Source organism: Stenella coeruleoalba (genome assembly GCF_951394435.1).
Source record: "Stenella coeruleoalba genome assembly, chromosome: 18".
NCBI classification, from domain to species: Eukaryota; Metazoa; Chordata; class Mammalia; order Artiodactyla; family Delphinidae; genus Stenella; species Stenella coeruleoalba.
This window is the reverse complement of record NC_137164.1, coordinates 21,102,003-21,129,968: the sequence shown is the minus strand read 5'-3', so window position 1 is coordinate 21,129,968 and position 27,966 is coordinate 21,102,003. Positions and strand designations below refer to the sequence as shown.

The following is a 27,966-nucleotide window of genomic DNA, read 5'->3' as shown; positions in this document are numbered from 1 at the left end:
AGAATCAGCACCCTGAGAAGGCTCTTCCGTGCCTCTTAAGTTTCTCTTTCACCGCAGAGTTGACCTCGAGGCCGTCGGAGGCGTCACCGAGTCCGGACAGCTCCTACCCCCGCCAGCGGCGAGCCGGAGTCCCGCAGCCCACTCCCTCTGCGGCCCCTCTCCGCCGGCTGCCGGGCGCGCGACCTGGGCGTGGCCTGTGCCGGGAGCGGCCAATGGGAGCCAAGGCTGCGGGCGGGGCCGCGCAGGGCGGGGCGGGGCTGCGCGCGGGCTCTTGGGCCGCCCCCGCCGCTCCCCAACCTTTCCTCCAGTTCCCGTGCGGCTGCTGGAAACGGCTGCTGCTGCGCCTGGGGAGTAGGCGGTGCAGGGCAGCCGCCACCCGGTAAGTGTCTGACTTCCCGGCTGGGGCCGCGCTGGCCGCTCCGCGCCTGCTCCGGGTCGCCCCTGCTCCGGCCCGCCCTCCATTGCCCCCCGGTGTCCAGAACCACTGGCGCGGAACTCCCGGCCCCAACGCGGCGGCGCTGCCCCCCTGGTCGGCCGCGGTCCCGGAGAGCCCCGGCGCCGGTGGCCCTACCCAGGGGCCACCTCTGCTCTCCGGTTCGTTTGCGGGGCCTGGCTCGGTGGGGCGCGAGGTTCCGGCGTGGGCCCTGCTCCTCGGGCTGCAGCTGCCTGCGGCCGGGCCGGTTCTGCAGGAGAGCCGGCTCCCGGCCCTCATCACTCGGTGGCGTAGGGGGTGATTTCTCTTCCAGCGTCACCGAGATCAGGCGTGAGGCCCGTCTGGCATCTCGGCGTGTGTGCCCTTGCCGCCGAGGTGCGTTTCTCCTGCCTCTGCATCCCTCACACCTGCGGTTCATTCAAGAGCGTGCAGCCCGGGCATCCGTGAGCTGCCTACTATGGGAAAAGGCTTTCTGTACTTTGAATTGTTCCTGGAACACACCAGGCTGGCTCACGTTAGCAAGGACCGGTTGAATTCATTTGCTCGGAAAGTTAATGCAGCTCTGGATTTTAGCGTAATTCTAGGTGTGAGTAATTTCGTGTAAAACAGTTGAAATGGCATTGTTCCTGCGCAGGAGTAGCAAAACGTGTCGAACTGCCCTGCAAGAGTCGAGATTCGGCCTCCTCCTCTGGCGAGGAAAGTTGAAAGGCATGAATTCTGTTCTTGACTTTGCTGCTGCCAAGCTCTGTGACCATGGACTTAGTTAATTCACGTGAAATAAGATAAATTTCTAAGATTCCCTTCAAATCCCACGTGTTATTAGTCTGATGAGCTTATTTTTCGCCCCGTACCTTTAAAAAGAATGAGAAATAGGAAAAAGCCATGAAAGGCAGCCCTGCGAGGAACAAAGATTTATGAGCGCGCAGAAGTTTAGAGACTGGATTGGGGTTTAAGATTGGGGACTGAAAAGGGAGCACAGTAAAAGTGAAAGAACTTAGCCAGAATTGATTATATAAGAGAAACTTGGAAAGCTTTCGGAAGTTCCAGCAGCAATTACTGTTTTTAATTCCCTCTCTTTGTAGCTGTATAGATGAGGTAAGGAGAAAATAAATGCTGTTATAGAAAATGTAGTAGAGAGGAATGTAACTTTAGCATATATCTTAGGTGTAGGGAGAATCCTTTGTAGTTCTTAATTTGTATAGACACTTCTGCTCAGAAAACACTTTTTTTGGTTGTTAAATAGATAAAAATTTTTGTACATCCCGCTCGGGAAAACCCTACCTGTATTTTGAATATGTCGATTAACTACCCTCCCACCCACCGCTTTTTATTGTATTCTTATTATTTGCGCCAGTATTTTTAACAGCCTTTGGTAAATAGCGTTTGGCTTTGTAGTACATAGAGGAAGGATCAGCTTTGCCTCAGGGAGAGCTCAGTTTGAGTACTTCCTAGCTGTGTGACTAGGCACAGTCACTTTCCCTCTCTCAGGCTGTCTTTCCTCAATTGTGAAATGAGATAATGATACCTATTTCATAGGCTTGTGAAGGTTAAATAAAATCCTTCATGTGGAAGACATATAGCAGTGCGTGACATGTCAGGTATTAATAATGACAGTATTGTGTTCATAGTGCAGCACAGAGAAGTGGTCTCTGGGTCTTAGTTTGGCTAGAAGGTAGGGCCCCAAGAGGAGAACAAAGTAGCAAGCGATCAATAGCCACTTCCGTGCCGGAAGCTGGAACTTTTGCAGGTTGTAAGCCCTTCCTTCCCTGAGTCTCAGGCTGAGCTGCTGCTCAGACACTAGTGATCGCTAAGGGACACAACAATCTCCCTGACTGTGTTGGCCTGTTAGTCTTGACACTTGAGTAGCGTTGGGATTTTTCCCAAAAATTGAGCTAGCAAGTTAAGGAATGTGTGTGAGGAGAACCCCTCAAAGAGCTCAAAAACAAAGAAGTGGTTTAGTTTACTGAACAGAGAATTCAGCCCAAGATAACTGAAGCCCTTCACCGCTTGCCCTGGCCAGTACAGCTTACTTATTCTTATTTGACTCTGCAAACAGTAACCTGGGAAGGCACGGTAGTCTTAACTGCTCAGGAAGCTAGTCCTAGCTTTGGGAAAGGAAAAGAGAAGAGCCCCAAAGTTAATTTATCCTCGTCTTAGTTAACTTTTAAACATTGTAGTGAATAGACTGTACTTTCTTACAGTTTAACCAGGGATACTGGAGGGGGGACCCTTGTTTGTGGAAGATAAGTTATTGTGGGGTAATATCTGAATAGGAACTAATGGGTGTGTGCTTCATCCCATGTGATTCAAAACCCTGGGAGGCAATTCCACCACAAGGTCGAGCTCTACTTGAGTAGTTGCATATGAGTATAACCCAGAACCTCTGGGTTTTAATATTATAACTAACTAAAAATTTAATATCAAAACCAACAGAAGAAAAAATAGCCAGATCTCATTAAACTTAAACTGGCAAAAGTATTGGCAGGAAATCAGAAAGTTAATGGATGAGATGACATGAAGTCACATGACAGTATCGTTTGTTGTTTTTTAAAATAAATTTATTTTTCGCTGCGTTGGGTCTTCGTTGCGGTACGTGGGCTTCTCATTGCGGTGGCTTGTCTTGTTGCGGAGCGCAGGCTCTAGGCTCACAGGCTCAGTAGTTGTGGCTTGCGGGCTCTAGAGCGCAGGCTCAGTAGTTGTGGTGTATGGGCTTAGTCGCTCCGCGGCATGTGGGATCTTCCCGGACCAGGGCTCGAACCTGTGTCCCCTGCACTGGCAGGCGGATTCTTAACCACTGCCCCACCAGGGAAGCCCCCCGACGACATAGTTTCTAAAAAATGTTTTGTTTCTAATTAGAGATCAGAAGTTGTAATCCCATTCCGAATAACGTTTTTGCTGACATTTTAGAGGATATCTTGTGTGTGTGTGTGCCTATTTTGTACATATACATTTATGTATACACTGTAGGAAAAAAAATCTCTACTAAATAAGATGAATGCCAAGAAGAACCGGCTATAATGTCAACACTACCTAATCAACTACCTAATTTTAAGTGATACATATTCCAAGACCATCATTTATTTGACTCATTGATGCTTGGGATTTCCCTCATTCAGTGGCCGGGGCCCTGTGTGTCTACTTTTAAGAAGCTCATCAGCCAGGTTAGGAACTACTAATAAGGAGTCTAGTGTTCCACAGAGATGCTTGACGCATGTATAGTATCACAGCCAAGAAAATAAGAATCATAGAGGCTAGGGGGAGGGGGAATGGAGAGGAACTGCTTAATGGTTTCCTTTTGGGGTGCTGGAGTATTTTGGGGCTAGCTAGAGATGGCGGTTGTACAAAATTAGAATGTACTAAGTGCCACTGAATTATTTGCTAAAATGGTTTATTTTATTTTTGTTTGTTTGTTTTTGCCTGTACCGTGCGGCTTGTGGGATCTTAGTTCCTCGACCAGCGGACCAGGGATTGAACCCTGGCCCGGTGAGTGAAAGTGCCCAGTCCTAACCACTGGACCGCCAGGGACTTCCCTGGTTTATTTTGCAGTACGTGAATTTCACCTCAGTAAAAAAACTTTGGGAAAAAGTACGAATACTATCTTTGTATACTGTGTATTGGAAAAATTAATTATAACTGTTTAGATTGACTACCTTCTGACTATATTTTTCTCTTAAGACTTTTCTCTTAAAGCACATTTTCATTGTTTCTAAGGTACATCTTATCAGTAGTACCTTTTCCAAGGTGCTTGGTAATATTTTCTCCTTAATTAAAATGCCATCACTCCTTTTTGATCATGTACAGCCTCAGGTGGTAGCAGAAAGAACACTAAACTTGGGATCAAAGCATTTGGGTGTTGGAGGTCCACTTCTGCCCCGTCAGCCATGTGGCCTTGGACAAGTTGCCTTCCTGAAACTGGGTTTCCTTGTCTCTTTTTCTGTCCTATCCCAAACTTGAGGGGGGATCCACTGAAATCATTTATGTTGAACACTTTTGTAACGGCAAGTTACAGTGCTTCCAGACGCTAACGTTATGTAGTTATTTTGCTTTTTTTTTTTTTTTTTGCGGTACGTGGGCCTCTCACTGTTGTGGCCTCTCCCATTGCGGAGCACAGGCTCCGGACGCGCAGGCTCAGCGGCCATGGCTCACGGGCCTAGCCACTCCGCGGCATGTGGGATCTTCCCGGACCGGGGCACGAACCCGTGTCCCCTGCATCGGCAGGCGGACTCTCAACCACTGCGCCACCAGGGAAGCCCTGTTTTGCTTTTTAACTTGGACTCGGCAAAACCCAAGAATGGGTTGAGGACAGTAATGAATTACTGGATTTATTATTAATGTGTTTTATAGTCTGTAACTTATAGTGTTAATCGTTCCCTTAGTTATGAATTTAGTAAGGCTGAGAATTAAGCACAGATATTAAACTTTTTCAAGGCTAATAGTGAGATGAGTTTTGGGGAGCAGGACTTGTTCTTTGGTACTGAAATACATAAAACATGATGATTTTTTAAGTTCCATGCTCAGGGAGCCTTCTACCTTAGTCATGTGTAACCACTCTGAATTTGGTTAATGTCTGTAGATGAGGAACAGGTATCTGTATGTCTGTTAGGGTCCTTTTTGAGTTCCTTTGTTTTCTGTTGGTGTAAGGAAGCCCCTTGGCCATCTTGTGAAGTGACGTTCTTGGCAGTGGTGACTTGTGGTAGGTCTCCTGGGAAATACAGACTTGGGAACACTCCCAAACGTGCGAAGTAAAAACATTGGGCATATTGCTTGCCAATGACTATAGTAAATTAGGATTTTATTTTAAACTGACAAGAATTAGAGTTGATAGTATATACAGAGAAGCGTGCTAATTTCCATGTGTCTCCTGTTAATTGGCGCAAGGCCAGATTTGCCGACGGAAATCGCATAAAACTGCAGAACACGGAATGAATGTGGGGGGCCTGGCTGTGGCAGGTGCGTGCATATATGTCACAGTGAGTGAGGACCTATACAAGGAAAGGAGGATGGAAGGAACATTTGTGTCTTTTTTTTTTAATAGATCTTTATTGGAGTATAATTGCTTCACAATATTGTGTTAGTTTCTGTTGGACAACAAAGCCCTTCGGCCATATGCATACACATGTCCCCATATCCCCTCCCTCTTGAGCCTCCCTCCCACCCTCTCTATCCCACCCCTCCAGGTCCTCGCAAAGCACTGAGCCGATCTCCCTGTGCTGTGCTGCTACTTCCCACCAGCCAACTATTTTACATTCCGTAGTGTATATATGTCGATGCTACTCTCACTTCGCCCCAGCTTCGCCCTCCCACCCCGTGTCCTCAAGTCCATTCTCTATGTCTACCTCTTTATTCCTGCCCTGCAACTAGGTCATCAGTACCATTTTTTTTTTTTTTTTAGATTCCATATTATATGTCAGCATATGGTATTTGTTTTTCTCTTTCTGACTTACTTCACTCTGTATGACAGACTCTAGGTCCATCCACCTCACTACAAACAACTCAGTTTTGTTTCTTTTTATGGCCGAGTAACACTCCATTGTATATATGTGCCACATCTTCTTTATCCATTCATCTGTCGATGGACATTTAGGTTTGTTCCATGTCCTGCCTGTTGTAAATAGTGCTGCAATGAACATTGTGGTACATGACTCCTTTTGAATTACGATTTTCTCAGGGTATATGGCTGGTGGTGGGATTGCTGTGTCATATGGTAATTCTATTTTTAGTTTTTTAAGGAACCTCCGCACTGTTTTCCATAGTGGTTGTATCAATTTACATTCCCACCAACAGTGCAGGAGGGTTCCCTTTTCACCACACCCTTTCCAGCATTTATTGTTTCTAGATTTTTTGATAATGGCTATTCCGACTGGTGTGAGGTGATAACTAATTGTAGTTTTGACTTGCACTTCTTTTTTTTTTTTTTTTTTTTTTTTTTTAAATTTCATTTATTTATTTATTTTTGGCTGTGCTGGGTCTTTTCTGTGCGTGGGCTTTCTCTAGTTGCGGCGAGCAGGGGCCACTCTTCATCGCGGTGCACGGGCCTCTGACTGTCACGGCCTCTCTTGTTGCGGAGCACAAGCTCCAGACGCGCAGGCTCAGTAGTTGCGGCTCACGGGCCTAGTCGCTCCGCGGCATGTGGGACCTTCCCAGACCAGGGCTCGAACCCGTGTCCCCTGCATTGGCAGGCAGACTCTCAACCACTGCGCCACCAGGGAAGCCCTGACTTGCACTTCTTTAATAATTAGTGATGTTGAGCATCTTTTCATGTGCCTCTTGGCCATCTGTATGCCTTCCTTGGTGAAATGTCTATTTAGGTCTTCCGCCCATTTTTTAACTTGATTGTTTTTTTGATATTGAGCTCTATGAGCTGTTTGTATATTTTGTAGATTAATCCTTTGTTGTTTCATTTGCAAATACTTTCTCCCATTTTGAGGGTTGTCTTTTTGTCTTATTTATGGTTTCCTTTGCTGTGCAAAAGCTTTTAAGTTTAATTAAGTCCCTTTTGTTTATTTTTGTTTTTATTTCCATTACTCTAGGAGGTGGGTCAAAAAAAAATCTTGCTGTGGCTTATGTCAAAGAGTGTTTTTCCTATGTTTTACTCTTAAGAGTTTTATAGTGTCTGGTCTTAATTTAAGTCTTTAATCCATTTGGAGTTTATTTTTGTGTATGGTGTTAAGTAGTGTTCTAATATCATTCTTTTACATGTAGCTGTCCAGTTTTCCCAGCACCATTTATTGAAGAGTCTGTCTTTTCTCCATTGTATGTTCTTGCCTCCTTTGTTGTAAATTAGGTTCCCCTATGTGCGTGGGTTTGTGGGGATTCTATCTTGTACCATTGATCTATATTTCTGTTTTTGTGCCAGTACCATACTGTCTTGATTACTGTAGCTTTGTGGTATAGTTTGAAGTTGGGGAGACTGATACCTCCAACTCCATTTTTCTTTCTCAAGATTGCTTTGTCTATTCGGGGTCTTTTGTGTTTCCATATGAATTGTAAAATTTTTTGTTCTAATTCTGTGAAAAATGCCATTGGTAGTTTGATAGGGATTGCAATGAATCTGTAGATTGCTTTGGGTAGTGTAGTCATTTTCATAATATTGATTCTTCCAATCCAAGGACATGGTATATTTCTCCATCTGTTTATGTCATCTTTGATTTCTTTCATCAGTGTTTTATAGTTTTCTGAGTACAACTCTTTTGCCTCCTTAGGCAGGTTTATTCCTAGGTATTTTATTCTTTTTGTTTCAGTGGTAAATGTGAGTGTTTCCTTAATTTCTCTTCCTGATTTTTTGCTGTTGGTGTATGGGAATGCCAGAGATTTCTGTGCGTTAATTTTGTTTCCTGCAACCTTACCAAATCCATTGATTAGTTCTAGTAGTTTTCTGGTAGCACCTTTAGGATTTTCTATGTATAGTATCATGTCATCAGCAAGCAGTGACAGTTTTACTTCGTCCTTTCCAATTTGTATTCCTTTTATTTCTTTTTCTTCTCTGATTGCCGTGGCTAGGACTTCCAAAACTATGTTGAATAATAGTGGTGAGAGTGGACATCCTTGTCTTGTTCCTCATCTTAGTGGAAATGCTTTCAGTTTTTCACCATTGAGTATGATGCTTGCTGTGGATGTGTCATATATGGCCTTTATTATGTTGAGGTAGTTTCTCTCTGTGCCCATTTTCTTGAGAGTTTTTATCATAAATGTGTGTTGAATTTTGTCAAAAGCTTTTTCTGCATCTATTGAAAGCATATGTTCTTATTCCTTAATTTGTTAATGTAGTGTATCACATTGATGTGTGTATTTTGAAGAATCCTTGCATCCCTGGGATAAATCCCACTTGATCATGGTGTATGATCCTTTTAATGTGCTGTTGGAATCTGTTTGCTAGTATTTTGTTGAGGATTTTTGCATCTATGTTCATCAGTGATATTGGTCTGTAATTTTCTTTTTTTGTGATATCTTTTTCTGGTTTTGGTATCAGGGTGATGGTGGCTTCGTAGAATGAATTTGGGAGTGTTTCTCCCTCTGCAATTTTTGGAGGACTTTGAGAAGGATCAGTGTTAGCTCTTCTCTAAATGTTTGATAGAATTCGCCTGTGAAGCCATCTGGTCCTGGACTTTTGTTTGTTGGAAGATTTTTAATTATGGTTTCAATTTCATTACTTGTGATAGGTCTGTTTATATTTTCTAATTCTTCCTGGTTCAGTCCTGGAAAATTGTACCTTTCCAAGAATTTGTCCATTTCTTCGTGGTTGTCCATTTTATTGGCATATAGTTGTTTGTAGTAGTCTCTTATAATCCTTTGTATTTCTGCAGTGTCAGTTGTGATTTCTCCTTTCTCATTTCTACTTTTATTGATTTGTGTCCTCTCCCTTTTTTTCTTGATGAGTCTGGCTAAGGGTTTATCAATTTTGTTTATCTTCTCAAAGAACCAGCTTTTAGTTTTATTGATCTTCTCTTTTTTCTTTGTTTCTGTTTCATTTATTTCTGCTCTGACCTTTATGATTTCTTTCCTTCTGCTGACTTTGGGTTTTCTTTGTTCTTCTTTCTCTAGTTGTTTCAAGTGTAGGGTTAGATTGTTTATTTGAGATTTTTCTTGTTTCTTGAGGTGAGATTGAATTGCTATAAACTTCCCTCTTAGAACTGCTTTTGCTGTGTCCCATAGGTTTTGGGTTGTCATGTTTTCGTTGTCATTTGTTTCTATGTATTTTTTTATTTCCTTGATTTCTTCACTGATCTCTCGATTATTTAGTAGCACACTGTTTAGCCTCCATGTATTTGTGGTTTTTACAGTTTTTTTTCCTGTAATTGATTTCCAGTCTCATAGCATTGTGGTCAGAAAAGATGCTTGATACAATTTCAGTTTTCTTAAATTTTCCGGGTCTTGTTTTTGTATCCATGCAGTCAGTCTGTGTCTTTTGGGACATTTAATCCATTTACATTCAAGGTTATTATCGATATGTTTGTTCCTATTACCATTTTCTTAATTGTTTTGGGTTTGGTTTTGTGTGTCTTTTTCTTCTCTTATGTTTCCCCCGCTTAGAGAAGTTTCTTTAGCATTTGTTGTAAAGCTGGTTTGGTGGTGCTGAATTCTCTTAACTTTTGTTTGTCTGAAAAGCTTTTGACTTCTTTATTGAATCTGAATGAGATCCTTGATGGGTAGAGTAATCTTGGTTGTAGGTTTTTCTCTTTCATCGCTTTAAGTATATCCTGCCACTCCCTTCTCACCTGCAGAGTTTCCTCTGAAAAATCAGCTGATAACCTTATGGGGATTCCTTTGTATGTTATTTTTTGTTTTTCCCTTGTTGCTTTTAATATTTTTTCTTTGAATTTAATTTTTGTTAGTTTGATTAATATGTGTCTTGGTGTGTTTTTCCTAGGGTTTATCCTATATGGGACTCTCTGTGCTTCCTGGACTTGGGTGACTATTTCCTTTCCCATGTTAGGGAAGTTTTCAACTATAATCTCTTCAAATATTTTCTCAGATCCTTTCTTTTTCTCTTCTTCTGGGACCCCTATATTCCAACGTTGGTGCGTTTAGTGTTGTCCCAGAGGTCTCTGAGACTGTCTTCCGTTCTTTTCATCCTATTTTCTTTATTCTGCTCCTTGGCAGTTATTTCCACCATTTTGTCTTCCAGCTCACTTACTCGTTCTGCCTCAGTTATTCTGTTATTGGTTCCTTCTAGTGTATTTTTCACTTCAGTTATTGTGTTGTTCATCTCTGTTTGTTTGTTCTTTAGTTCTTCTAGGTCTTTGTTAAACTTTCTTGTATTTTCTCATCCGTGCCTCCATTCTATTTCTGAGATTCTGGATCATCTTTACTCTCATTACTCTGAATTCTTTTTCAGGTAGTTTGCCTATTTCCTCTTCATTTATTTGGTCTTGTAGGTTTTTACCTTGCTCCTTCATCTGTGATATATTTTTTTGCTGTCTCTTTTTTTTTTATTTTTTTATTTTTTATGAGTGGGATTGTGTTCCTGTCTTAGTGGTTGTTTGGCCTGAGGCTTCCAACACTAGGGTTTGTAGGCTGTTGGGTAGAGCTGGGTCTTGGTGCTGAGATGAGGAGCTCCTTGAGACCTCACTCTGATGACTATTCCCTGGGGTATGAGGTTCTCTGTTAGTCCAGTGGTTCAGACTTGGACCTCCCACCGCAGGAGCTTCAACCCAACTCTGGGCTCGTGAACCAGGGTCCCGCAAGCCGCCTGGGGTGGCAAAAAAAAAAAAAACCAAAGTAAAAAATAAAATTTGACTAGGAAACTAACAGACATGTTAGGAAGAATATAAAAATAAAAATATAGATGAATCAACAACCGGAAGGTGCATCTTTATCATAATAATAAATAAAGAGGAGGAGGGAAAAGAAAAAAACCAAGTGTGGGGGAAGTCCTTGGCTGTGGAGGCGGGGCCTAAGCAAGGGCGAGGTTTCGGCGGGGCCAATGCTCAGGACGCAGAGGGCTGGAAAAGGGGGGCTGTGGGGAACAGAAGGGGCCTATGCGTGCCCCCCAGCCCTGGTCTCAGAGGGCAGGGGACCTCACCTGGGAGCCCCGCAGGCTCCCCAGGCCTGAGTGGCCGGGGCAAGCACCCTCCACTCCTCTCGCTTCTCTTGCATGGCCTCTTCAGCCTGCCTCTCCTGATCTCCCCAGCCTCCCTCCTATGCCCCCAGGACCCACGTGGCCTGGATGGGGTTTGGCGGGGGGGTGGGGGTGGGGGGTGGGGTACCGGCCTGGGAGCTCAGCAGGCTCCCGGGGCCTGAGTGGGCGGGGCAATCGCCCTCCACTCCTCTCCCGCTGCTCCAGGAGAGTCCCTCCCGCCTGCCTCTCCTGATCTGGCCTCAGGGGCGCCGATCCTGTCTGGCCTCCGCGCCTTCTCTCCCCTCAGTCCCCCTACATCCTACTGGTTCACTTTGGGGTCCCTCCCGTCTCCTTGAGAGTCAGAGTCTCCAGGCAGGCGCACTAGTTGTGGGGAGACGCTAACTCTGCGTCTTCTCACACCACTATCTTGACTCCACCTCCCGTGAGTGTCTTTTTTGTATTTAATCTCCACAGTAGGCATGAGTAAAGGTGTGGACTCTACCCCTAATTGGTTGTATTGGCTGCTTCAACTATGATGATGATGAGGGAGAATTTAAAAACCTAGAGGTTAACAGGAAGTTTACTAGGAAGGGGGTGATGAGGCTCTGACTCCATAGTCTGCCTCGTTCCTTCATCCCGGGCCGCCTCACAGCTAGTAACATAACGTGAGTAAGAGAAGAGAGCTAACATTTATAAACTACAGGTTCATTTTGGTCATTTTAAGTAATTATCATTTTAGTTTGTGACGCTGGGTTGCAACATTTTTCTGCTTCTGTGTATCTGAAAGACTCCAGTACCTCCTGGGAGGGACTCACTAAGACAGTGGCAAGCAAATGGCAAATATTTATTAAGTGAAGAACAGATTTAAGATAACATGGACTACCCAGAAAATCACCTCCATTGTACTACACTAATCAACGCATATCAAGATATCAATATATCGGCTTATTTAAGGCCTGGGTTAGAATTAAGGCAACTGATGGAGTGAGTTGGGGTTTAGGAAATAGGGGTGCTTTCCTTTATAAGGTGAGGATCATCTTGGGAACCGTGCATGTGTGGGTGAGGGCAGGGTTCAGGGGTAGCATCTGGTAGTGCTCACTCCAAGTGAAACACGAGCTTAAAGAAGAAACTGCCTGGGGCTTCCCTGGTGGTGCAGTGGTTGAGAGTCCGCCTGCCGATGCAGGGGACACGGGTTCGTGCCCCGGTCCGGGAAGATCCCACATGCCGCGGAGCGGCTGGGCCCGTGAGCCATGGCCGCTGAGCCTGCGCGTCCCGAGCCTGTGCTCCGCAACGGGAGAGGCCGCGGCAGTGAGAGGCCCGCGTACCACAAAAAAAAAAAAAAAAAAAAAAAGAAGAAACTGCCTGTGTGAGAAGTTACAGCATTGAAACACCTTACTTTTGTGTCCAGGAAAAACCCTGTTGGAGGCTATGCGTCTGTGAACAAAGGAGAAGGGACAGCGGTGAGCATGTCAGCCCTGAACTGGAAGCCCTTCGTTTACGGAGGCCTGGCCTCCATCACAGCGGAGTGCGGTAAGGAGCCCAGGGCGAGGCCGGTCAGCTGCCTGCTGTACGTGATGAGGCTGAAACTTATGGATGTGATCGTTGGGTGTCATAAGACTTACGGTGTGAGTGTAGTTCAGGCACAGAATGTGAGATTATGAAACACTGAATCTCAGGATTCACAATTTCTTTCTTCCTTTGCGATACTTTTAAGACGAAATAGTGACTTGGGCTGCTTATTAGCAGTTTAGGGTTGAAAGTTCAGTGGGGAGACAGTTGGACCTGTTGCTCAAACGGAAGTTTCATGCATCATTGTTGGATGCCATCTGTCCTGTTCTCCTTGTCCTTTTCCCCCCCGCTTCATCACTGTTAACACGTTTGGCTTTAAAAGAGGTTTAGGGAGCCCCAGGGCCTTCCTGAGCCGGAGGCGAGTGACTGTCATCGTGTCATCATGTTCGAATCATGCCTGTTGTTCATGTCCTGCTGGTGACTTCCTCATCCGCTCAGCTCCAGTCAGATCCTATTAGTTCCTTTGTTTATTCCCCTGATCATTCATTCAGCACATGTTAATTGACGGCGGGGGTGGGGGGGGTGGGGGGGTTAGGACTCTGCACTTTCACTGCCCCAGGGCCCAGGTTCATTCCCTGGTTGGGGAACTAAGATCCCACAAGCTGTGTGGCTTGGCCAAAACCAAAACAAAACACATGTTGATTGAGATGCTGCCAAGTGCCAGGTGTTGGGCTGAATCGCTGCTGTCCTGGGACAGAGGCTGCCCTTGAGGAGCCAGTGGGGACCTGGGCTGAGGGGTTGAGGCACATTAACCACCGACCACTGGCTTAGGCTCCCCGTGTAGATTCATCGACACAGTGACTCAAGGTTACTGTGTATGGGTTTATATGTTTGGATGGACTATCTCTTAGGTACTACATTAAACGTTTTTACCTACATTAAGAGTCACTTTTAGGCTGTAACACACAGGTGAGAAATTCCTTTAGAAAACGCATTTATCTCCGTTCATGTTGCACCCCGTATCAGCCTTCACATGTGTGAAAAATAGTAACTTACGTTTTATTTTTATTTTATTATTATTATTATTATTTCTTGGCTGCACTGCGCGGCCTGCGGGATCTAAGTTCCCCAACAAGGGGTTGAACCCAGGCCCCAGGAGTGAAAGTGCTGAGTCCTAACCACAGGACTGCCAGGGAGTTCCCAGTAACTTATATTTGAAAGTGGATTTCCTGTTTGTGTAAATCATTCCATGTACCTACTTTTGATAGCAGTGCAGCCTCCTCAAATCCTAGGTAGAATAAGATGGGACATAAGTAAAAATGTACAGAAAACACAGTTATGCATTTTTAAAAAGATTAAAAAAAATCTTTTGGTTCCTAATTTTTTTTTAAATAGGAAGATTGCAGAGTATCTGCCTTTCTTATTTCTGTTTCTTAGTTTACATTATAGTCTGAATGTTTCCTCAGTAATGTATCCCTGTGTATCCTTTGTTTAGTGAAATTTCTTTCTATTAAGTGAAACGTTTCCTTCTTAAAAATTTTAAGGTACTTTTCCAATTGATTTAACCAAGACACGGCTCCAGATTCAAGGCCAGAAGAATGATGCAAACTTTAAAGAAATCAGGTATCGAGGAACGTTGCATGCGTTAGTGAGGATAGGCAGAGAGGAAGGCCTAAAAGCACTGTATTCAGGGTAAGTAGACCTTCGTGTGTTTATATTTCAGTGTTGAACTTTCAAATGAACAGACTTCACACTAAGACTTCATAGAGAAAAAATACAAGTTTGGGGTGTATTCAAGAGCAAGTAGCAATCGTTGATTTTTTTTTTTCATTTTTCATTTCAACTTTATTTTCTATATATGTGTTTTAATGTAGCGAGTGTTGTGGTGAAACTTTTCATTATATTCAAATACAGATAATAATACAAAAATTACATTTGTTTTAATAGCCCTTCCTCTGGGTTATTCTGAATTACTGAGGTTTTTGCTATAATGAAAATGATACGATATTCGCCATAGGTAAGAGTTGCAGTGAACAGCTTTTCTTTAATCCAACATTTAACGACCAGTGTACTGCAGGCACTGGATAGGAAAGTGTGTAAGGCGGGGTCCTGCCTATGTCAGTCAGAGGCCCTGCAGGAAACAATTCGTTTGGGTGGTTTAAATGAAGGAGATTAATGAAAGGGCTACTTAAGGGTTAAGGGAACGAATAAAGGATTTTGAGGTACCTAGAAACTAGCAAAATGAGAAATTGTTACCAACCCTAGGACCAGAGAGACAAGGACAGGAATGATGTTAGCAGAGCCTACTAGGGTTGGAGCCTTGAAGGACCCAACAGGAGTTGTTGAGAGATGCCTTGCTAGTTAGTGCCCAGGGAGAGGAAGAAATACCTCCACTTCTTCCCCCTCCCTCCCTCCCTCCCTCCCTCTCTCCCATCTTCAATTGGCTGGAACCAGCTGGCAGGGGAGCTGGGTGGTGTCATCCATGGCACCAGCCTCGGCACAGAGCAGCACGGAGAGGGGCGAGACTGGATCTGGGTGGACACATGGGAATCGGCAGCAGCCCCCTGCCCTGAAGGAACTGTGGTTGAGTGGGGACTGCAGGTGTGCAAACGGGATTACAGTGGCGTCTGCCGAGTACTAGACTCTGGTTGAGGCAGGGCCTCAATCCCAGACTAAGAGGCCCTGGATCTGATCTTGAAGGACCAGGTCCAGATCCCAAACTGATGTCTCACAGCCCTCCCACCCACGGGTCCCCAAAGGTTTTTGTCTTTCAGTCGAGCCAGTCTTTTAAATGCGAGAAGTTGAACATAAAAACCATTCGATCTTCTCAAGAACGCTAACATCTGGGCCCACATTGGGTCACTTATGATAACAGTAACTGGTGTTAAGGATGCTTTCTCTGGTTTACCAAATCTCTGGCACTCACATAGCGTAGGTGTGCAATTAGACTCAGCCCGCTTCACACGCTCATAGCATCTGCCCGGTACCTGTAAATGTGTGAGTTTAGTATACCTGTGGCAGACAGAAGCCACTGAAGGGTTTTGAGTAGAGGGACTGACATGATCAGGTTTCCGTTGTAAAAAATTCCCGCCTGCCATTGGGAGAAAGAGAGACAGTGACAGTGGAAGCAGGCTGGCACATAGGAAGCAGAGACAAGGATCTGACCTGAGGAATTGTCTTGGGGATGGAGAGAAAGAAAGCAGGCTGTTTAGGGCAGAGGATCGACATAGTGTACGACCTCATACATGAGGGGTGGTGGGGAAGGAGGAGACGGGCTAGTGTCTCTGGTTCTGGCCAGTGTGCAGATGGAGGTACCATTCCTTGGTCTAGGACACAGAAGAGGAGAGCGGATTGTTTGGAGAGGGAGGATAATTAGTTGGGTGAGACACTTGCTCTGGTGGTAGGTGTAGGACATGTGAATTGAAAAATCTGGGAAGCAGCTGGAAATGCATCTTGGGATCAGTGTTGGAAACATGAATTTAGGAGTCATCACTCTTTGGACAGTTGAAGCCATGCGAGTAGATGAGCTCATCTGGGGAGTGTGTGGAGCCGTGAGAGAAGAGAGGAAGGACAGAACTCCTGGGCCCCTCAGAGGACAGAGGTAGGATGTGCAGAGAAAGGAGAGGAATTGGAGAGAGTGAAGTTATGGCAGCTCAGGGAGGAGACGGCTGCAAGCAGGACAAAGAGTGGACCATAGCAAATACTGGAAAGACAGAGAGGCTTTATAAGATGCTGATTGAAAAGCATCATTTAATTTAGCTACAGAGATGTCCCTTGGGCCCCTTTTGGTGAGGGGTATTGATGAAGAGGGTGGAAGGAAGCCGCATTGCAATCTGAGAAGGAGGTGGGAAGTGTGGCAGGAGAGCCTGCGAGTATGAATGCCACAGGGTGGTTTTGGGGTGGGGAGGGTCCTGGAGGAGGGAGAGGGAATAAGTGGAACAGGGCCCCCAGGGAGGTGGGAGATGATCTCCAGCAACCCTGGAGGATGCTTACAGAGGCCACATTTCACCAGGTGCTTTGTCCTGAGAAAGGAAAGCCCTCCCATTATAATGTGAATGGGCAAATAGAACGCCGTGTGTTTTCATTGAGGATAAACATGAGGGGCTGAGCTATCACTTAGGTAACTAATAACTTGCACACATTTAACTGAACCCATATACACACACCACACACACACACATATACATATATTTTATTTTTTGTTCCACTGTGTGGCTTGTGGGAGCTTAGTTCCCCGACCAGGGATTGAACCTGGGCCCTTGGCATTGAAAGAGTGCCTAGTCCTAACCACTGGACTGCCAGGGAACTCCCAAGAACCCACCTTTTTTTTTTTTTAAAAAAATTTTTATTTATTTATTTTTGGTTGTGTGTGGGCTTTCTCTAGTTGTGGCGAGCCGGGGCTACTCTTCATTGCGGTGCGTGGGCCTCTCATTGCGGTGGCCTCTCCTGCCGCGGAGCATGGGCTCCAGGTGCGCGGGCCTCAGCAGCCGTGGCACACAGGCTCAGCAGCTGCAGCCCGCGGGCTCCAGAGCGCAAGCTCAGCAGTCGTGGCTCACGGGCCGAGCCGCTCCGTGGCACGTGGGATCCTCCCGGACCAGGAATCGAACCCGTGTCACCTGCATTGGCAGGCCGACTCCCATCCACTGCGCCACCAGGGAAGTCCCAGAACCCACCTTTATAAAAAAATTTTTTTTAACTTTTTTCTTAAAATATTTTTAAATTAATTACTTATTTTTTTTAATTTAATTTTTATTTATTTTTGGCTGTGTTGGGTCTTTGTTGCTGTGCGCGGGGTTTCTCTAGTTGCAGCAAGCTGGGGCTACTCTTCATTGCAGTGCGTGGACTTCTCATCGCGGTGGCTTCTTTTTTTTTTTTTTGCGGTACGCAGGCGTCTCACTGTTGTGGCCTCTCCAGGCTCCGGACGCGTAGGCTTAGCGGTCACGGCTCACGGGCCCAGCCGCTCTGCGGCATGTGGGATCTTCCCGGACCGGGGCACGAACCCGCGTCCCCTGCATCGGCAGGCGGACTCTCAACCACTGTGCCACCAGGGAAGTCCCTATTTATTATTTAGTTTGTTTATTTTTGGCTGCGTTGGGTCTTAGTTGCAGCATGCAGGATCTTTGTTGAGGCACGCTGGATCTTTCGTTGTGGCGCACGGGCTTCTCTCTAGTTGCAGCGTGCAGGCTCCAGGGCACGTGAGCTCTGTAGTTTGCAGCACACGGGCTCTAGTTGAGGTGCGAGAGCTCAGTAGTTGTGGCCCTAGTGCTCTAGTTGAGGTGCGTGAGCTTAGTTGCCCCACAGCCTGTGGGATCTTAGTTCCCTGACCAGGGATCGAACCCACGTCCCCTGCATTGTAAGGCGGATTCTTTACCGCTGGACCACCAGGGGAGTCCTCCACCTATATTTTTGCTGGATTTTAAACTCTTAAGAAATCTGTCTTAGTGTAGTTTGATTGTGGAAGGCAGATACGTGATTACGTCTCCTGTGTGTGTCTTCTAGAGGATTTTAAGTGGTTTTTTAGATTTTTTTGTCCCTTTGCCCATTGGTTTGGCAGGATTGCTCCTGCGATGTTGCGCCAGGCTTCCTATGGCACCATCAAGATAGGCGCCTACCAGAGCTTGAAGCGGTTATTTGTCGAGCGCCCGGAAGGTGAGTGGGGAATTCTCTTTCCACTTACGGACAGGAGGTGGGTTGTTTGTCTTTTTGTTCAAGTGGTTTGGGATCGATTTTCTTATTTGTGTCTTTACTACTGTGGAGGAGAACTTTGGGTTGGGTGTAAAATCTAAATGAATTATACTTGCTTATATAAATAAGCAAGTTGGATATCAGCTGAATTTAGGGGGGCAACAGAGCTATCTTACAAACGTCTTAATGAGTTGTCCTTGTTTCCACAATGTCCAGACTAGAGGGTATGTTGTTGTAGTTGTAGCCCACTTAAAATTCTCTACAATCATAGGAATTATCACCTATTTTTCAGGAAAGCAGTGACTACATTTTCTTAGTATTAAGAGCTCTGAGTTCTGATGTTCTCTTGCTGGTTGATTATTCGACTTTGCTTTAATCCCTACAAGTTTCTGTCTTTTTTACAAAGAGATAAGCACTAGTCACTGTTCTATGAGCGCAGTGAGCCAGGAGCAAAGATGTTTGAAAAGTGCTTCAGTACATTTCAAATTAAATATGTGTGATGTGCTTTAAAATTTTATCTCCACCTTATCTCATAGGAGGGTATCTTTTATTCTCCTACCAGTTGGTGTACGACCTCGTCTTAATTACAGTGGTCTGTACTTACACACAAATGTGAATTATGGTTCACTTCCATGATGATTCCCATGGTTACTCTTGCGTGATAGTTCACATTCCTTTTTAGGTGTCAAGAAATTTTGCTGAGCAAAATCCCTTCAGCCAGCAAAATCCCTAATCCTTTGAAAATTACTTGATTCATTAAGCATGTATTTCTTTCGTCTCTTAAATGAACAAGTGATGTGTAAGTGAATTACACCTATACATGAGTTACTCATATGAAGAGTCCTGTACATACGAAGAATCAAATAATATGTCTTTGTTTGCAGATGAAACCCTGCTGATAAATGTGGTCTGTGGAATTCTCTCTGGAGTCATATCCTCAACCATTGCTAATCCAACTGATGTTTTGAAAGTAAGCAGTGCTATCTAGGTCTTACAGGCACACGCCGCATTTTCTTATTGTAATCAACGTACAGATAATGAAAATCTGTGAATGTAACATATACTGTGTATGTGTGAATCTTTACAGTTTTAGTGCCGTGAAGACTCAGAAACATGCACTAGGTGGATTTCCCAGTGATACAGATAAGCTCACAAGTAGGACCCATTTTTGGAGACTTTGGAGGTTTTGGTGATTAACCAGAAAAAAGAAAATTAGGCTTAGATGCATTTGAATTTCATTTTTCATTGAAAATCTCCCTTGTTTTTATTGGTTCATTAAAATAGATGGGCTGTTGGGAATTTCCCGTTGGTCCAGTGGTTAGGACTTGGCACTTTCACTGCTGAGGGTGCGGGTTCAGTCCCTGGTCCGGGAACTAAGATCTCGAAAGCCACACGACGCAGCCAAAAAATGAAAACTAAAATAAAATAGATGGACTGCAAGCTTTACAGCAGTCTAGGCAGCTTGTTGGTGACCGTTTCTGAAGGCGTTACGTTTTCCACTAATTTGATTTCAGGAAATAGTAATGAAAATATTTACATAACTACAATTAGACATAACGCATTAGATGACCTTATCAACAATACCAGGGATACAGCCTCCTTAAATCCTTTTTGTAATAAGGCAAGGGACTAACTAATTAAAGAAAATCAAAATCAGGTGTGAGTTATTGGTCACACCCTCTGAAGATATTCCTTTCCTTCCCTCATTCTTTTTCTTTCCCCCATTATTTAAGCAGCATTCACTGTGCTTCTGCCTTGCACCAGTTGGTGTGCTATATGCTTAGAATCCAAAAGTGAGTCAGGCAAGGACCCCGCCTTCAGCTTTCAGTCTAACAGGAGATTCTGACAACATCAACATTGCATGCAGCAGGGTGTTGGGTGCACTACAGTTACACGCGGTGTGAATAGAAGGACCAGGCCCTTTTGCCCTGAGTTTACCCTGTGCTGGGGTAGAATTGCTAGAGAAGAATATCCGCACTCCTGTTAACCTCTTAAAGCTGTATCAGGGCTGTGGAAAGGCGGTTCCTGCATTTTGTTTTCTCACGTTAGCCTGGCAGTAACAGTTCTCTGTAGAATTAGAGGGTAATGCATGTGCTCCCTAAACCAAAATAAGGTACCAGTTTTTTAGTGAGAAGTCCCTTTTTATTCTTAAAAATGCAGAGCTACATCAAACATTATTTTTATGTTGGAATATTGGTCATGTGAGTTCCATGGCGGTTGTGAAGTTCACTTGTAAGTTCCCGTGTAACAGAGTGTGAGGGACATCACACAGCCATCCTTTGGCCAGCACGTCTGTGTACCTTAGGGTTTGGCTGGTTGGAAATAATAGGGCTTGGAGTAACTAATTTAAGAAATGTGCTTACCAATGCTTAGTGCTGCCAGGTACACTGGATACTCATAAATTATGTTAAATCTTTAGAATTAACCATGATATTCTCTCTTTCCTACTTAGTAACCTAGAGGGAGATATGCCATTTTCTTTCCTTTTTAAAAGACTATTTAAAAAAAATTTCTTTTTGACACTTAACGAGCTACTGCATGCAAGACTGGACTCTACTAGATGCTTTTTGTTGATTCTAAAGTGCCTAAGAACCAATCCTGATAAATTTAAACTAGCATTGTAGTAATAGTTATATGACAGTTTTTTTTCTTTTAATGATCACTAAACAACAAATTGAATTTTTTTTTTTTTTTAAGTCTGCATTTGTGGAGAAACATGCTAGTTTCTTTCTCACGTTAGTCTTTAATTTCTAGATTCGGATGCAAGCACAAAATAGCTCCCTTCAAGGAGGAATGATAGGCAACTTCATTCACATTTACCAGCAAGAGGGAACAAGAGGACTTTGGAAGGTAAGCTTCAAAAACAGACCCAACTGACTTAGTTCTTCCCATTTTTAAAAAAAGTTATTTTTCCTATTTTTATTATTTTATTTAATCCAAATGGTATAATGGAGTAAAGGAAGAAGAATGACATCTGCCCTTGCAGAGATCTTCTTCCTTAATTTTCTTAATCTGTAAAAGTGAAAATGTCATGATTTTACATAAGGAGGATGTCGTGATTTTAAAGTACCTTTCGAAAAATTCATATATAAGAAATTCTGTGAGGGTTGAATACTTGATTTGTTTGCTTTTTCCCCCCCTAAGTTCTTATGGAGAAGAGGTTATAGTTACATTGGATTTTTTGATCTGTATGGTTTCATGGCTCTTAAGTGAAGACTGTTAGGCAAGCACTGGTATGGAATGCTATTTCCTAGTATTCTAGGGACTGTCATCTCATAGATTAGACCCTAAAGGTCATCCAGTCCGATCCTCTCCATACATACAAGGAAACCGGAAGCTCTGAGAGGTGACTCGTCCTGGTCAAGGTCGTACAGTTAGTGCCAGAATCAGAATTAGACTTTGGGGCTTCTGACTTCTTACCGTCTGCATTTTTCTACTCTTTCACTCTACATTTCTACCTACCAGCAGGAAAATGTAAAAATTGGCCATAGTTTGTAGGGGAGACATATCTGACTTGTTATTATTGATATTTTTACCCAGGGCGTGTCCCTTACTGCTCAGAGGGCCGCTATTGTTGTTGGTGTGGAGCTGCCGGTCTACGACCTCACCAAGAAGCATCTTATTCTCTCGGGCTTGATGGGAGACACTGTGTATACCCATTTCCTGTATGTTTATGGATTTTAAAAAAATTAATATTTTAGGTATGCATGAGCTTAGGGTAGAACTTTGCTGCAAATTTATAGACATTTTAAAGAAAGTTTATTATAAAAGTATTATATTCTCATATTTGAAAAATTATAATACGGAAGTAAACCAGGAAAAAGTATGTCCTTACCCCTTTACGTAGGTAGCCATTGTTAACTGTTTGATTATGTACCTTTAGGTGTTTTCTATGCATATGCAAATATGTCTGCAAAAGTATATTACATGTGCTTTATTATACAGCTATGATCATGCTTGGCATTCTCTTGCTTGCTTTTTATTTTTATATTTTTTTATTTTTCTGCTTTATTGAGGTATAATTGGCAAGTAGAATTGTAAGATACTTAAAGTGCACAATATGGTTAGATACACGTATGCATTATGAAATGATTACCCTCATCGAGTTAATTAACACATCCATCATTTTATGTCTGTGTGAAAACATTTAAATTCTACTCTCGTAGCAAAATTAAATTATATATAATACTGTGTTGTCAACCATAATCACCGTGTTATACATTAGATCCTCAGACCTTATTCATCTCATAACTGACATTTTTGTACGCTTTTACCAACTTCTTCCCAACCCCAAGCTCTGGTAGCCACTTTTTGACTCTCTGTTTCTATGACATTTGGCCGTTTCGGAGACTGTTCTGATTCCTATGTGCTAATGACATCTGCTGGGTGGAGGCCAGCGAGCTGCTAAACATCTTACAGTGCACAGGACAGACATCCACAACAAAGAGTTCTCTGTTCCAAAATGTTAGTAGTGCTGAAGTTGTGAAACCCTACTCTGTGTTAGTTGTTACCAGGGCTGGTCTATGGTAGTCTTGTGACTGAAAGTTTAGTAGAACCCAGGGCCCTGGTGGGCATCACATTACAGTGAGGAAATTTTTTCTCTGATCTCTAAGAGCAATGTAGTTATGAGATGGCTAAAATTACTCTGATGCCTATTTGTAGGTGAATAGATAGATGCAATAGATCGTCCTTGGAGGACATTCCTTCCTGTTTCTATGATTCGTTGACATTCCAGAACCTCAAAAGTATTCTTAGCCGAGGCTGGAATTTATAAGCCAGTATAAACAATGCTGGTGTTTAAGAAGTCTGTGCAGCTCTTTAGATAAGGGCCTCATTCTCATATATTCCATCTTGTTACCTGTTACTTTAACCTAGTTTGGGAGGAGGCTGTTTCCTGCCCTTGATAGTAGGGGCTGCAGCTCAGGGGTATTAAACTTCTTATTTTTCAAACGGTCTCTTCTTTATAGCTCAAGCTTTACCTGTGGGCTGGCGGGGGCCCTGGCCTCAAACCCTGTTGATGTGGTGAGAACACGTATGATGAATCAGAGAGTCCTTCGAGATGGCAGATGCCCTGGCTACACAGGTTCCCTGGATTGCTTGTTACAGGTGAGCGGGGATGTCCATCTGTACGCTGTTGTGAATGCCTTTCGTGGCTCATTGGCTTCCACGTTGCCTTCTGAAGAGTTTCTTTTCAGGATTTAAAAACACAAGGGTTTAGAGCCTGACGAACCTGTGATTCTGTCATTTGTAATCGTGTGACTTTGGTCAAGGTACAGACTCTACACCTCGGTTTCCTCACAAGTGAAATGGGGCAATAAATAATAGCACCTACATCACAGGATTATTATAAGAATCATTGAGATCATACCTACAAAATAGCACAGTGCCTGGAGTAATGTTAGGTAGAAACATCATATACATTTATAATAATAAGTATAGACATAATAATAAAACCTTGTTAGTATAATAATAAGGGACACTGGTGAAGTAAGCACATTTATTTAAGTTAGTCTTCAACATTCTAGTGGATTGCTTCAATCCGTGAAACAGGCCCCCAAATATATATTTGTATTTATATTTATTTAACCAACGGAGTATCTGAATTTTGAGGGCTAAAATAACTAAGACGAGTGATGCTCTAAAGTCTTGAGATGGTACAGAGTTTTTGCCACACAGGGGCTAATGTTTTAAATACAAAATCTAAATGAATATTTAGAAATGAAAGTTCATTTTTCTTATATCTCTGCTCTGCTGTGAAGCGTGAGAAAATAGTCATATTTCCTGTGATTGTAGTAGAACTGTGTCTCCTTCCAGAATGTATCACCTTCCTGTTGAGTCAAACTGGAATGAACATCCTTCATTCAGACATCTCTCAAAGGAACACATGAATCTTAACCTTAATTCTCAGTTTAAATAATTGGGCCTACTGTTCCTGCGTAGATGAAAGTTTGTGACTGTCTCCCCTGCTGGGTTGCCGGCAGCCAAAGATGAGGGACCACGTTTGTGGTTGCTGTTTACCGGCGTGATGCTGGCGCATCCCTAGACTTCAAATATTGCTTTAATGAAGCAAAGACACTTAATGTTATCTATCCAACAACATGAAATAGTGGTACTCTGAATTACGTCTTTACTGCCATTGCCTCCTTTTTTTATCTCTGACCTGCTGTAAGCCCACATGGCAAGGAGGCAATAGACTCTAGTTGGAATTAAATCTCATTTCTTATCCAACTGCTGTTTGCTTTGGGTGTGGGATAGTTTGGTACAGAGCCTTTGTCTTCACCTATGCAGAAACCTTTAAAGAAAGAAGAGAGGCAGTGGGCAATGATTTCTTAGATAGTCCTTCCAAATAGAATTTTGTTTTTAAGAAAAATGTATCAGTTCAGTCTGGCTACTAATTATTAATGCATATTTGACATAATTGGAAAGTTGGACGTTAACTTTTTTACCCCCTCCCTTATAACAGACATGGAAGAATGAAGGGTTTTTTGCTCTATATAAAGGGTTTTGGCCAAATTGGTTGAGACTTGGTCCTTGGAATATTATTGTATCCTTTTCTGTTGGAGTAGATCTGAAAAAAGATACAGCTGAAGAATGTTGTTTATATAAACTGTCATGTTATTAATTAGAATTTAGAAGTAGGTTCTTATTCTGTTCCTCTGATTCAAGAAATAACTATTCAGTTTCTTTTTCAGGAGGTATAAAGTCTCTGCTAGGCACTGTGAAACGTGGCTTAATGGTGGTGATATTGAAAGGCAATGGTAGCAATAAAAACTTTTCTTTAGACTCTGCTCTAGGAGCTGAGAGTGTTTATGATTTCCGAGAGAGGAGAGACAAGGATTTATTTACTTGTTTATTTTTTCAGTCCCTAGCCACCCTTGGGAAGGATGTGGCTTGGCAGCCGTGTTCTAGAATGCTTATTTCAGAGAGCGCCTAAGGATAGACAGGAATCAGCCCCAGAATTACTTGGCTGACTAGCACTTTTCCCTCTATGCCAAAGTGGGAGGCAGGAAGGAAGAGACAGTTCATTAGAAATGAAAGGACAGAATTATAAAGCAGGGGATGTCAGTTTGCACCATCCTTGTTTATCTGCGCCTCCCTCCCAGGCAAGCTTGCCTACCGGCAGCCCTAGAGGAGAACTCCCCGAGGTTGCTCTTTCTCTTTCTCACAGAATTTACTGTTCTGTGAAGTCTTCCTAAAAGTCAGAAAAGCTAGCAGTGTGGATGTAATCTTAGAAGCTTTTGGAGCTGATGCAGGGGATTTATGTGTCTCCGTTGTGGTCTGTCTCTTCCAAGCTGATCTTGGGAAGGTTAATGGGGAGATCTCTTGGGGTGGTTGAGGGTGGAGCCCCTCGTGTTTAATCATGTCCATGGCATGTGGTCTGCCCAGAAATATTTGTTAGGAGGTGTGCTATTCGTGGGTCTGTTTTGATGCGTTAGGGTTAAGATGGCATAAAATGTCAGCCTTAACTAATACCTGCAGTTCTTTGTGACATACGAGCAGTTGAAGAAATTGGATTTGTGACAAGTCAAGACTGCATGAGACATCCCGCTGAAAATGCTCACGTCTGAAATAGCGAAGCTTCCTGTCTTTCCCACTGCTTCTCACTGCTTGGCCCGCCACAGATTCTGAGGTGTGAGCAACAGGTGAAGACTGGGTTAGCTCGGATTGCTGTGTCCTGGCATTGGACGCTCTGCACCAGATGTTTAATGGCATAGACTGTAACATCCAGACACTAGTCCTTACCATTCAAGTGCCCTTCGACATCAAAGATAACATGAAATGCATGTTTCTTGCTAAAGAAAACTTGCATGAAGATCAGGAACTGTGGACTGATTCCCTCAGGGGAGAATAACTCCTGATGCATCTCAGCTCATAGCTGAGACTCCCAGACTGTTCGAAAGAAGCTCTTCGGAACCATGGAATGAATAGAGCCTCCAAGAGGGTGTTATTGTTCCTGAACTTCTGGGGGGGCTTTGGCTTCGTGTCTGCTGAAGAAATTCACACATGGAGGCCTGGTATACCCCAGGTATAAACAGTGCAGGATATAGATCCCTGGAATATTGCACTGCTTTCTAATTTCCAATTTTGGCAGGACCTTTCACTTATAATAAGTGATTTTTAAGCCTTTGACCACTTGACCTTTGTGAGGAATTGTTACAAAGCATTAATATCTAAACTCATGATGGTGTGATAGGTTGGCTTGGAAGGTGGCAAAGTCTGTGCTGGTGGGAGGTGTTATTAATCTACTTGGGTTCTGTCTTAAGTCATGTTTGTAATTTGCTCTGTGATTTTAGCAAAGTTTCTATTTCCCAATCTGTAAAATGGGGATAATAACATCTATTGATATTGAGGGTCAGGTGAAGAAGATAGTAGCTGCTACTACTTGACTTGTAGGATTAGTGTGTTTACATCATGCTGTCATACAGCCATCATCCCAGAATAAATGGTCCGTGTGTATGGAAGAGAGTCATTTTATCATGGGCTTCTCCTGAGTGAGATCGTTTGTTAAAAGCCTTGTGCAAGAAAGAGGTTAAGGTTTTATTACATTTTCTGTAGCAAAATGTTGCAAGTGAATCAAAGAGTTGATTTTTTTCCCCAGATTTCCCGGGTTTTACTTTAGTTCTGGTCACATTTGTCAAAATACTTCCTGTCTTGGACTTCCTAATCAGTTTGGAATGAAAATACTTGCTTGAAATTCGAAAGGTGTTTTTTTGTGTGTGTGCCTGTTTATCTGGAGTCTGATAAGAGGTATATAATGTCTTCCTTCTTCTAAAGACAGGATATCATTCTTCTTTTTCATCTTCATCTTATTCTTTTCAAAATAAAAAGTGATTCTCAGAGCCCCACGATCTTTACCCTTCTAGAAGACAGCCCCAGGAAAGGGACGATATTGAATATTTACTTGGGTACCTTCGGTTCCACCCTTTGAGAGTAACATTAAATACATACTCCCTGTGGCCTCCAGGACAGACACCTCTGCAGTATATGCAGGTTCCCAGTGGGTCCAGCCCCTGGGCTGCTTCCTCCCTTGAAGCAGGATGGAAGGCACGCATGTTTTTCTTGGGGATTGGGCAGTTTTGCTCCCAGTCACCTTGACCTTGCCTTCTTTGAAAAAGATTTTGTGAAGCAGAATTTTAGTTCCAAAAGTAAGAGCTAAGTCAAGAAAGGAGGAGGTCAGAAGGGCAGGTAGGTGTTGATTGCTTCAAGGCTCAGATGGAAGCCCAGTTCTCCCTGACCAGTTCTGGACATGACTCTGGAGAGCTGAGCCCGTTCAGGCCTCGCCCCTCGTACTGAACCATATCTTCAGAGAGCAGATTATTCTTCTTCTTACTAAAACATTCCATTGATATGGTAAGGGCTTTCTATAGAAAGCCTTTTTCACTTTTGAATTCCTTGAGTTTAAAGGATGACTTTTTATGAGCCACTCTTTTTTTTTTTTAACGTAGAAAACATGTTAAGTGTACATATAATTCCTAAAACAGTAGAAGCAAGTTCATTTTGAAGGCAATGTAAAGATTGAATGTCATGCAATATTGATTATATCACTTTATTCAAAAATGTACATGTTCATACCAGGATGAAAGGAAAGCCAAACCTCACTGTAAAAGGTAAGTGTGTGTTTGTTTGTTTTTTTATAAATTTATTAATTTTATTTATTTAGTTTTGGCTGTGTTGAGTCTTCGTTGCTGCGCGCGGGCTTTCTCTAGTTGTGGTGAGCGGGGCCTACTGTTCATTGTGGTGCTCAGGCTTTTCATTGCGGCAGCTTCTCTTGTTGTGGAGC

At 43.3% G+C, this 27,966-nt stretch overlaps 1 protein-coding gene across 3 annotated transcripts; it reads left to right on the top strand.

The window, feature by feature from the left end:
* The first annotated feature begins 213 nt into the window (after positions 1 to 213).
* On the top strand, positions 214 to 27,966 carry SLC25A30 (solute carrier family 25 member 30). 3 transcript variants are annotated; one of them, XM_079902890.1, is made up of 10 exons: positions 295 to 379; positions 12,400 to 12,521; positions 14,045 to 14,192; positions 18,055 to 18,149; positions 19,070 to 19,155; positions 20,940 to 21,035; positions 21,726 to 21,850; positions 23,153 to 23,291; positions 24,649 to 24,729; positions 25,665 to 27,966. In XM_079902890.1, exons 2-10 carry the CDS (start codon positions 12,458 to 12,460, stop codon positions 25,704 to 25,706), a joined length of 876 nt encoding a protein of 291 aa, XP_079759016.1. In that variant the 5' UTR covers positions 295 to 379; positions 12,400 to 12,457; the 3' UTR covers positions 25,707 to 27,966. The 3 variants fall into 3 exon arrangements, with proteins under 3 accessions (XP_079759018.1, XP_079759016.1, XP_079759017.1); XM_079902892.1 differs by lacking the exon at positions 12,400 to 12,521 and having other exon boundaries at positions 214 to 379; XM_079902891.1 differs by lacking the exon at positions 24,649 to 24,729 and having other exon boundaries at positions 25,686 to 27,966.